Here is a 12,660-nt window from a genome sequence, read left to right on the forward strand (position 1 = left end):
ACACCAGGCCAGAAGCAGCCCGAGAAGCTACGGGTGCTCTAACTGATTGTAACATGGCTCGCAGAGAGACAGAACCAGTAAGACATATGTTTCTTAAAATTTCTATATAGTTGATATCTTATTTAAATATAATTTTTTAAATGTAATTTTTATTTAAAAAATTGGCTCACATGAATACGGAGGCTGAGAAGTCAGTCCCACAATCTGCTATCTGCAAGCTGGAGATGCAAAAAAGCCAGTCGCCTAAATTCCAGCCTGAACCTAAAAGCCTGAGAACCAACAGCACCAACGGACAAGACCAATGTCTCCCCCCAAACTGGCAGAGAGAGAGAGTTCGAGCACCCTCTGCCTTTCGGACCCACTCAGTCCCTCAGTAGACTGGGTGGCTGACAGGGAGGGCGACCTGCTTCACTCAGCCCGCCACAGCAAATGCTAATTTGTTCTGGAAACATTCTCACAGACACACCCAGAAAAAATGCTGAATCAGATACCCGGGCATCCTGTGGCCCAGTAAGGTGGACATAGGAAATGAACCATCACACTGATGTTCTTTAACTTACAGTCACTCAGCCATAAGTATTCACTCAGTGACTACTGTGTGTCAGGCAGATAGACGATTAACATAAAAAGATGAATAAAAATACTCCTTAGACTCAGGAAGCTCCCAGTCTAGACAGGAAGTTAAAAAAAAAAAGAATTAATTATGATGGAAAAAGTGCTGATGAAAGAGATATCTACAATATGATGAGGGCAAAGAAAAAGAAGTAATTAACTCTGCCTGGGGGGTGGGGGAGAGCCACACAGAACAGACAGTATTTGATTTGGGTCCTGCATGTTAACCAGGAATTCACAAGGACAAGAGAATAAAGGTTCCACCAAGAAGTGAGAAAGGGGACAAACTCCCAGAGGCCCAGACACACAGGGCTGGTGATATGGTATTTCACCATCATATATTCAACTTTGATGGTGTGACCGCCCCTAGCCCCCCAAAATATGTCCATTTTCTAGTATCTGGAACTGGCCAATGTTACCTTACATGACAAAGGCTCTCCAAGTATAGTTGAGGATATTGAGATAGGGCAATTATGCTGGATTCCTAGGGTGCGATCTAAACGCAATTACAAATGTGTTGATAAGAGAGAGGCAGAGGAAGATCTGACAGAGGGAGGAGAGGAGAAGGCAATGAGACCTTGGAGGCTGTGGAGTGACGTGGCCTCAGCCAAGGAATGCGGGCAGCCACTCGACGCCAAAACTGGAACCGCATGGAGCTCTCTCCCCCAAAGCCTCCAAAGAGAGCACAGAATCATCAACACCTTGACTTTAGCCCAAGGACACCGATTTCAGATATTCCGCTTCTAGAACCATGAGAGAATTATTTCAGTTGTTTTGAGGCACCGAGTTTGTGGTCATTTATTATAGCAGCAATGAGAAACTAATACAGACACTGTCTATATCTGCCTCTGGTATTATTTTCTGACATCCACGGAGGCCTCTGGACTAATCTCACTGTACTCAGCTCTACCCTACCTCCTACAATCATCCTGGGCAATTTCTCTGCCCATGTAGACAATCCCTCCAACACCTCAACCCCACAACCCCTTAACCTCCTGACTCCAGTGACCTTCTCTTCCACCAGTCCTCAGTTTCATACCACCACCACCACGCTCTGGCCCACACCACCAGTAAACCAAACTCCACCACCACGCTCTGGACCACACCACCAGTAAACCAAACACCACCACCACGCTCTGGACCACACCACCAGTAAACCAAACTCCACCACCACGCTCTGGACCACACCACCAGTAAACCAAACTCCACCACCACGCTCTGGACCACACCACCAGTAAACCAAACTCCACCACCACGCTCTGGACCACACCACCAGTAAACCAAACACCACCACCACGCTCTGGACCACACCACCAGTAAACCAAACTCCACCACCACCACGCTCTGGACCACACCACCAGTAAACCAAACTCCACCACCACGCTCTGGCCCACACCACCAGTAAACCAAACACCACCACCACGCTCTGGCCCACACCACCAGTAAACCAAACTCCACCACCACGCTCTGGCCCACACCACCAGTAAACCAAACACCACCACCACGCTCTGGCCCACACCACCAGTAAACCAAACACCACCACCACGCTCTGGCCCACACCACCAGTAAACCAAACACCACCACCACGCTCTGGCCCACACCACCAGTAAACCAAACTCCACCACCACCACGCTCTGGCCCACACCACCAGTAAACCAAACTCCACCACCACGCTCTGGCCCACACCACCAGTAAACCAAACTCCACCACCACGCTCTGGCCCACACCACCAGTAAACCAAACTCCACCACCACGCTCTGGCCCACACCACCAGTAAACCAAACACCACCAGAAACACGCTCTGGACCACACCACCAGTAAACCAAACACCACCAGAAACACGCTCTGGACCACACCACCAGTAAACCAAACACCACCACCACGCTCTGGCCCACACCACCAGTAAACCAAACTCCACCACCACGCTCTGGCCCACACCACCAGTAAACCAAACTCCACCACCACGCTCTGGCCCACACCACCAGTAAACCAAACACCACCACCACGCTCTGGCCCACACCACCAGTAAACCAAACTCCACCACCACGCTCTGGCCCACACCACCAGTAAACCAAACACCACCACCACGCTCTGGACCACACCACCAGTAAACCAAACTCCACCACCACGCTCTGGCCCACACCACCAGTAAACCAAACACCACCAGAAACACGCTCTGGCCCACACCACCAGTAAACCAAACACCACCACCACGCTCTGGACCACACCACCAGTAAACCAAACTCCACCACCACGCTCTGGCCCACACCACCAGTAAACCAAACTCCACCACCACGCTCTGGCCCACACCACCAGTAAACCAAACTCCACCACCACGCTCTGGCCCACACCACCAGTAAACCAAACTCCACCACCACGCTCTGGCCCACACCACCAGTAAACCAAACACCACCACCACGCTCTGGCCCACACCACCAGTAAACCAAACTCCACCACCACGCTCTGGCCCACACCACCAGTAAACCAAACACCACCACCACGCTCTGGACCACACCACCAGTAAACCAAACTCCACCACCACGCTCTGGCCCACACCACCAGTAAACCAAACACCACCAGAAACACGCTCTGGCCCACACCACCAGTAAACCAAACACCACCACCACGCTCTGGACCACACCACCAGTAAACCAAACTCCACCACCACGCTCTGGCCCACACCACCAGTAAACCAAACTCCACCACCACGCTCTGGCCCACACCACCAGTAAACCAAACTCCACCACCACGCTCTGGACCACACCACCAGTAAACCAAACTCCACCACCACGCTCTGGCCCACACCACCAGTAAACCAAACTCCACCACCACGCTCTGGCCCACACCACCAGTAAACCAAACACCACCACCACGCTCTGGCCCACACCACCAGTAAACCAAACACCACCACCACGCTCTGGCCCACACCACCAGTAAACCAAACACCACCACCACGCTCTGGACCACACCACCAGTAAACCAAACTCCACCACCACGCTCTGGCCCACACCACCAGTAAACCAAACACCACCAGAAACACGCTCTGGCCCACACCACCAGTAAACCAAACTCCACCACCACGCTCTGGCCCACACCACCAGTAAACCAAACACCACCAGAAACACGCTCTGGCCCACACCACCAGTAAACCAAACTCCACCACCACGCTCTGGCCCACACCACCAGTAAACCAAACACCACCAGAAACACGCTCTGGCCCACACCACCAGTAAACCAAACACCACCACCACGCTCTGGACCACACCACCAGTAAACCAAACTCCACCACCACGCTCTGGCCCACACCACCAGTAAACCAAACTCCACCACCACGCTCTGGCCCACACCACCAGTAAACCAAACTCCACCACCACGCTCTGGCCCACACCACCAGTAAACCAAACTCCACCACCACGCTCTGGCCCACACCACCAGTAAACCAAACTCCACCACCACGCTCTGGCCCACACCACCAGTAAACCAAACACCACCAGAAACACGCTCTGGCCCACACCACCAGTAAACCAAACACCACCACCACGCTCTGGCCCACACCACCAGTAAACCAAACACCACCAGAAACACGCTCTGGCCCACACCACCAGTAAACCAAACACCACCACCACGCTCTGGACCACACCACCAGTAAACCAAACTCCACCACCACGCTCTGGCCCACACCACCAGTAAACCAAACTCCACCACCACGCTCTGGCCCACACCACCAGTAAACCAAACTCCACCACCACGCTCTGGACCACACCACCAGTAAACCAAACTCCACCACCACGCTCTGGCCCACACCACCAGTAAACCAAACTCCACCACCACGCTCTGGCCCACACCACCAGTAAACCAAACACCACCAGAAACACGCTCTGGCCCACACCACCAGTAAACCAAACACCACCACCACGCTCTGGCCCACACCACCAGTAAACCAAACACCACCAGAAACACGCTCTGGCCCACACCACCAGTAAACCAAACACCACCACCACGCTCTGGACCACACCACCAGTAAACCAAACTCCACCACCACGCTCTGGCCCACACCACCAGTAAACCAAACTCCACCACCACGCTCTGGCCCACACCACCAGTAAACCAAACTCCACCACCACGCTCTGGACCACACCACCAGTAAACCAAACTCCACCACCACGCTCTGGCCCACACCACCAGTAAACCAAACTCCACCACCACGCTCTGGACCACACCACCAGTAAACCAAACACCACCACCACGCTCTGGACCACACCACCAGTAAACCAAACTCCACCAGAAACACGCTCTGGCCCACACCACCAGTAAACCAAACTCCACCACCACGCTCTGGCCCACACCACCAGTAAACCAAACTCCACCACCACGCTCTGGCCCACACCACCAGTAAACCAAACTCCACCACCACGCTCTGGACCACACCACCAGTAAACCAAACTCCACCACCACGCTCTGGACCACACCACCAGTAAACCAAACACCACCACCACGCTCTGGCCCACACCACCAGTAAACCAAACTCCACCACCACCACGCTCTGGCCCACACCACCAGTAAACCAAACTCCAACATCCTGTCTGTGGATACCAGTTCTATTCACACAGCTCTCTGTTGCCTTTTGTTCTTTTTCTTCTCTCTCTCTCAGTTTTCAAACTTGACCAAACCTCTGCCCTTCATCGCTCCACTTGCCCACAGTCAATAGGCCTCTTAATTCCATTTCTTCCCCTTCCCCATGGTCATCACTGGGACAGTCTTCTCAACAGAGCCCAGAGTGAACTTGCCAAGAAGCCCATGAAGCATCAGGCCCCTGGCTTGCCAGGGACCCCTCACACCTGTGGGTGGATTACAAACAACACATTCTCATGGTCACGTGTGTTTGTGAATTTTGTGAAAGTGAGATATCTCAACCACAATCAACTAAAACTGCTCTTTCTTTCCATTCCAACTTCCTGCCAGGTCAGCTGGCACGGGCGTGCCCACAGACACTGTTAGGATTCAGCTGAAGGGAAGCCAAACTGAAGACGCATTCAGTTGGGGCTCAGTGGGGCTTCTATATGCGGCTCCCAGTCATGCCGGTGCAGGGCTAAGTCACCGGTAGCCACTGCTGTGCAGAAATATCTTCCAGAAATAGTCTCAGTAGCCACTCTGCGTCCTGACCAAGAATGCTCCCGGGAGGCCCAGAGCGGAAGGCCCACAGCACCCTGGGCCCGGAGGCAGCCACACCGGTACAGCCACCGTGCTGGGCTCAGCACCCAGGCTCTGGAAGACCCTCCAGTCACCAAGCGGGTAAGACTGTGAGTGGAGAACGCAGTTCCCGCTAATGCACAGTGAAGCCAGAACTGCAGCAGAAGTTCTCCGTCGGGGACAGACCCAGGAACGGAGCCTATGAAATTATACGCACACCTTCCGCTTCCCCGTTCTTTCCTGAGAATCGTGCAAAATGAACTGGATCAGAATCCCTGGGTTTGTAGCTATCAAACAAAACATATTTTTAAATCATATCAAAAGCTGTAAACAGGAGTCATTAATTAATTCTTGGATTTCTGGTAACCCAATTAATGAAGAAGAATGAATCAGAAGAAGACTATCAGTAATGTTTCTTGTCGACACAGCACAAAGTACTGATATCCATGAAGACATGAATGCTATCCTACCCCACTAAAGATCACTGATGACACTCCAATCAATGCAAAGAACAGTCAAGAAACTTGGGGGAAAAAGAAGCCACACAAGGAAATGTGAAAAGCCCTGAAATTCTACAACTTGTATGTAAAAATACCTTGATAGAAGTTTCCCCAAACCTGACAATTCTAAAAATTCGCAAGGTGAGTTGTGAAAGCTTTTCTAGACTCTCAATAATTAAAAACAAAAAGATTGATTTTGATACACCAGACTGTTCCCTCTACAGGAACACTGTTGCCCAACCAATGGCCCGTGAAGAAGAGAGCAGAGTACGCAAGCAGTACCTGTGGAGGAAGGTACTAGAGAACCAGGCCCGGGAGACAGGTTTGTCATGTTTACAGTACGTGTCAGCTCTTTAAGATGTGTAAATTGGGGTGTTTTCTTTTCTCATTTAAAATTTTTACTTTTGTTTCTGATTTTGTATTTCTTTCTTCAGGGGGTTCAGGAACGCCCCAAACTGAATAAGCTTCAAGTCTGCAACACTGAGCTCTGCCCTTGACAGAACACTCAGCTTCCTCAATTCTCTGCCTTTGGCTATTAACTTCCAACCCCAGATGAACTCCATGTACTAAATGTAGAAAAAATTACAGAGTCAGGAAATCACCCTTCACAACTCACCATAAAATAAGCAAGTCAGACAAGGATCATGATCAATACATACTAAGCCATAAGGAAGGAGGTTACTGAGAACAAGCTATCTGCATGATGTCCAAATATCACCCCACAGATAACTTTCATTTACAAAGAGACAGATGTACTCTTATAATAGAGACCAACTCAATCAAGTGATTATACTCAGAATCCCTAATAGAGGGGCAATCTGGAGTCACGGCCTTTCTGATGTGATTCTATATGGGATGTACAGCATCCCCCCATAAAGGATTATTGCCAAAAGAGCAGTTTAATCAGAATTTATTTAAGCTGTTAGCCCTACCTTCGAGAGAAATCTAGAACGTGGGATGTACTACAAAACAAGAAAACTAGTCTCTTTAGAAATTTCCCATGAGGCCCTGGTTGGTTTGCTCAGTGGTAGAGCATTGGCCCAGTGTCGAAAAATACAAAAAATATATATAATAAAATAAAATTTTCATGACATCTGTTTTTAATGTCATAGAAAAATAAAAAGGTGGAAGGAGTACCTTAGAGTAAAAGAGAATGAAGAAATATAATAGTCCAGTGTAAGGTGTGAACTTTCACTAGATCTGGCCCTGTTTCATGTCCCCACCCCAAAAAAAACCTGTTACAAAAGACACTTTGAAAACTGGATAGATTTGAATATGAATCAATTAATTACTAGATAACACTGGGGAACTGCTGTTCCTTTTTCTATAAACACAGTAATGTGGTTATAGAAAATGTCTTTATTTTTAGAAGGTCCATGCTCAAGTTTTTCAGGGGTGAAGTTATTATGATGTTTGCAACTTACTTTCAGATGGTCCAGCAACTTTATGCTTGCAAGCTTTTACAACTAGAAAACGGGCACAGGGAAAGAATATAAGTCTACTTTTCCTTCATTGAGTCGATGTGACCAGGACATTTTCAGCAGGGTCGCAGTGACAGTGACTCCTCTCCCGAACCACGAGCAGTGCAGCAGCTCCGAGCCCGGGGGCTCATGTTTGCAGACCCCCCACGTCCACTTAACCATCTTCTAGGGTTCACGCGCATCGTGACCTATTCATCTGGGCTGAACAGTAGTAGCTCATGGGGATTTTTCGACTGCTAACTGTCATTCAGGATGGAAAAGTCAAGTAGGAACAAGGGATAAGAGGACTCAAACAAATGAAATAACAGCTCGCTTATTTAATTACTTTTAGAAAGATAAGGAAATCTGGTACGATTCCTTTCAGGGACACTACACACTTCCGGTGGTTTATCTCCTAATAAAAACGGTGAGTTAAGTGCTGCCTCGTTTATAAAGCAAGTTCAGATGGATTACCTCTTTACTCTTTACAACTGACCTGAAACAGACAAGCTCAGTAATATTCCCATCTTACAGGTGAGGAAGGTGAGGCTCTGGGGGGCTGTATGGTGAGTCTGAGGTCCCACGGCTACTACGTGAGTCCAGATCCCCTTCACAACCAACTGCAATCCTCCATCGTGGTCACCGAGCAGCTGCCTTACTCTGGATAGTGTCCAGGTCTCTGAGCTTCGGTTCTCAGACTAGACAGCTGTAGGCTCACAGAGAAACTGCAGAGGTTCATAATTTGGGAGAACGTGGCGTCACACCCCCCTCCCTTTTATCAAGAGAAGGTGGCGGGGCTACGAGGTGGGAGGGGTAAGAGCTCCGTCTGTGAGGAGGCAAACACACCTCCCTTCTGTGCGGGCACAGGAGCAGGGACCACTGCAGACACCATCACCTCCCAGGGCACTGAAAAGCCCACGTCACGCAAAGCAGTTGCTGAAACAAGGCATGCACAGGCACCATGAGAAGCAAAGGCGCCAGCAAAGGCGTGCAGGCGAGGGCTTCACCATTGCCGGTCCGGCCCACAGCCTCACAGCGCCTAGCAGCTGGCTGTGTGGAGAGGCTTCCCTCCATAAAACTCCATAACTAGGGGAAATGACTAATTCCATGGCTTTCATAAAATACACAGGTCCGCCACATGTTTGCGTGGCAGATATTTTTTTCTCCCAAAGAGCAGCTCATTAATTCCGACAATAAAGCAGGCTTTGTTCTGAAGATCTGCAGTGTTTTCCCAATGAAAATTCTAATTGACAGCCAGCGGGAGAGGAACAATGTGGAGCAGAGAGCTCCGGTTTCTCCCATTCTTCCGAGCGCCCTCTCAAAGCAGCCTGGCCTCTCGTGTTTCCTGGGCCCGGGGTTTAGCTCGGCTTTCTTCAGGCATATGCATAAGCAGACGCCTGGATATCAGAGGGTTATCTTTCAAAGTAGTCAAGTCTTATAAACCAAAAGAGTTATTCTTTCAAACATCAAGGATAAGAAATTTCATTTAATTCCCGGGTCTCTCCACGCAGAATAAGCATATTACATAAAAAAAACACACAGCCATGCCTTGTCTATATAAAAAGGGGGCCCAGAATGCATGAGGAGCGTATTCAGAAGTCGTTGTATGAGGATATTAAAGGCGCTGCTACTCAAAGGATTCGTTATAGAATAAAAGTTCAAGCACCAGAGGGTGTGATTTTCATATGAATGTTGGGTGTCCCTGTCACATACAAGTCTCTCGTCTATTTCGAGAAGCAAGTCACGTTGAGCAAGTCAGGGAGCTGTGAGTGACACGGTATAGAGAAGGTCGTTCAGATAAGGGACAGACATTACAGGACCCTTTCCCAAAGAAAACTTTGTTAGGCTTTCTTTGAGGAACTGCCACAAAACAACAACACACTTGCAAATGAGCACTGTTCAGTGGCCACACCGCTGCCTTCTTACAGACCAGCTGGCGTGGGCTGCCCAGGATGGGAGATTAGCGTTAAACAAGGACCCAAGGTTACGGGCCGACACACAGCCCAAGGAGAATATTCTCAAATGAAGTAGGACACCCAACACGGTCACACGAACAAAAAGCAAAAAAAAACAAAAATAAAAATAACAACAAAAAAAACCCAAAAAAAACTATTGCCTGAAAAGAAGAGCAGAGAAAAACAAATCCTCCTTACTTCTGAGTCTTCCTGAAACAATCCCCCCAACCTCCAGTGTCCAGACGCTCACAGTACAAATGAACGAATAAACCATGGGTTTCCAGCTGCATTATGCAGAGAAGTGAAGCTGGTAGAAGACATGGGAAGAGAACACTCTTCACCTTCCTTCTTCTAAACAGAAAGCAGAGAAAGGGACCAAAGTGGCAAAGCCCAGTACCCCAATCAGGGGGTCTGAGTCCTAACTAGTCTGGCGTCTACCAGAGGCTGTTCAAGAGGTCCCTTCCTGAAATTCCTTGTCCTCGCCTGTAAGTCACTCAAAAACATCTGTGGTTCTCAAACTGTGTCCCTTAGAGCCCTAGGGTTCTTAGGGGTGCCTGTGAGGTAGTCATAGTGACACAGAGTCAAGGCGAAGGGAATGGAGGGGAAGAAGAACATGCTTCCTTTCAACCCATGAAGTCAGAGTTGATCCATTTCATATACCAAGTTTGTGGGTAAAGCCTTTTGTTGAAAGAGTGTATTACCAAGGCAGGTCACAACTAAAATGGTTTAAAAGCATTGGGCCAACATATCTTATAATTATGTGGTTTCTATGTGACTCTTTGGTTTATTACTGTTAGAATGAATTGATTGGCAGACTGGTTAATATCGATCCTCAAATCTGCATATCAGGTTCTCTTTTTGCTACTTAAAAGATGGAGAAACCAAAACTCGGACAGCTCAAGTACACCAAAGTCACACGGCTTAGTGGGTGGCAGAATTCAAACTCAGAAATGTCGGACATTGATTCGTCTTTATATAGTTAAGGAATAAACTTCACTGTAAACAAACAATCAGTTACCGCATTATCATTACAATTTCTTTTCCACAGAATGTCAGGTTCTTCATTTGTGTTCTCTAAGAGTAAATAAACACTTACCCTGGAGAGATGAAATGAATAGCCACAAGTTCTGCCCAACAACCATATCTGATGGGTACAGGAAAGCCCAGGACGTTGACAAAGCCTCCAGGGCAATAATGGTTGTTAAGAACTTTCAAAGCAAACAAAACTCCTAAAGGGGCAGAAAGAGTACACAAACATCAACAATTCAAATGTGGAGACAATCAACATTCACAAAGAGAACTAGTTGCAAGTGAAAATGATTATTCGACTACGTGGAAAAGTACTCTATCCGTACGATTCCAGTGTGCAGCAGCAGAAAGACAATGTTCGAAGCAATCATTCTTTTGATGTTTCTTAACATAGTTCCTCCTGACTTTGGGCATGCTACTAAATAGATAACACGTAAAATGGGGATAAAACACCAGCCATGGTACTAAATGCCACTGAATCGTACACTCTAAAATAGTTCATTTTATGCCAGGTGAATTTTAACTCAACAGAAAAAAAATAGTATGTAAGTAATGTGTATATTCCTAACCTCAGTGGAAAGGCATGTGGAAGGCAGGAGGTGTTGTTTCTTCTCCTGCAATGCGATGCATGAGGGTGCATCTTAGAGGGAAGGGGGTCTGTACAGGGAAGGGTGAGCGTTCCTTCCGATCAGGCTATATCCCCCGTCCCCATCACACTGTACTTTCAGGACACCTAATTTAAGCCCTGATGGCAGTTTCAGTCCGATGGCATAAAGAACTAGAGGGCTAAAGGGAGAGGCAATGCCACACGTAGTTCAAGTCGTGTAGACTGGGTTCAAATCTCGGCTGACCACGTACTGCTTGTGTGACCTTGAGCAAGTCTCCTTACTTCTCTGACAGCTCCCTCATCTACACAACCAAGATGCCAGCTCCCTACAGATCTGCCAGATGCATTACACAGCGTGAGCTATACAGTGACTTATCTTGGCTCCTCAAACATGGTGAGCATGGTAGGATGCGATGCATTCTTTTTAATGAAGTGATTATGAGGCATATTCATCTTTTCACAGAACTCCCCATCACAAATACACCTGTGGGTCTCTCCCTGGTCCCGTGAGAGAGCCAGTGTCGTCTTCCAGCACTGCACCCCCTACAAAGCTCCCTTTGAGCAGACTGCAGTCCAAACTGTGCAAGAGTAAACAAACGATGCATAGCAGAATGGATGCCCCTCCTGTGCGCCAATCAGCCTCCTCTCCAAAATACAGCCCCCAGCAGCCCGTAGCCACGCGGAGTTCCCTTCCTTCACCAACCAGGGACCCACACTTCAGGAAAGGCCGGAAGCCGCCCCGCCCCCACCGTCCACGCAGGCTGCCTTAGCAATCCGTCTGCCTTACCTGAGAAGCCTACGGCACAACTCTTCTTGAAGCCAGGTTCATCCATAAATTCTGCAAGAGCAAACTCCAAGAGCAGGTACACCACCCCAGTGAGGAGGGAGAATGTGGCGATCACGTAGGCAAACCACCTGCTTCCGAGTCTTCTTTCCAGACACATGCCTTTCCACAGCATGGACACCATGTTGAAATAGAGGTGCCAATCGTCCGCGTGGTGCAACGGGGAGAGCAGCAGGCGCTGCCAGTCTCGCTCCTCGTAGCACTTCTCCACGCTGAGGCAGGAGCCATACAGCGACTTCAGCGGGCTCAAGAAGAACCAGACGTTGACAGCCAAAGTGGCGAGGGTGACAGGCGGGATGTTGTTAACCCCGACACTGAAGATCTGGGAGAGGAGCAGAAGCAGCCCCGCATTAAGTCCTCTGGATCTCCGCTGCATGGTTAGGTATCCACCCGGTGATGGGGCTGTGTGGCGTCCGGGGAGACAGGAATACAGACAGCTGAACCTGCAACACAAAATAAAATA

General features: G+C 48.9%; 1 protein-coding gene across 7 annotated transcripts in view; it reads right to left on the bottom strand.

Moving 5' to 3' along the window:
• Window positions 1–12,660, bottom strand: part of RHBDD1 (rhomboid domain containing 1) — a 122,321-nt gene that overhangs the window by 85,293 nt on the left and 24,368 nt on the right. For all 7 annotated transcript variants that reach the window (XM_066279470.1, XM_066279469.1, XM_066279466.1 and 4 more), the window contains 2 exons: window positions 12,141–12,640; window positions 10,814–10,946 (listed from right to left, as the gene is read on the bottom strand). In XM_066279470.1, the coding sequence (XP_066135567.1) occupies window positions 10,814–10,946; window positions 12,141–12,640 (633 nt within the window). The remainder of the gene's footprint in view (window positions 1–10,813; window positions 10,947–12,140; window positions 12,641–12,660) is intronic.

The sequence above is a fragment of the Saccopteryx bilineata genome, chromosome 5 (assembly GCF_036850765.1).
Source record: "Saccopteryx bilineata isolate mSacBil1 chromosome 5, mSacBil1_pri_phased_curated, whole genome shotgun sequence".
Classification (NCBI taxonomy): domain Eukaryota; kingdom Metazoa; phylum Chordata; class Mammalia; order Chiroptera; family Emballonuridae; genus Saccopteryx; species Saccopteryx bilineata.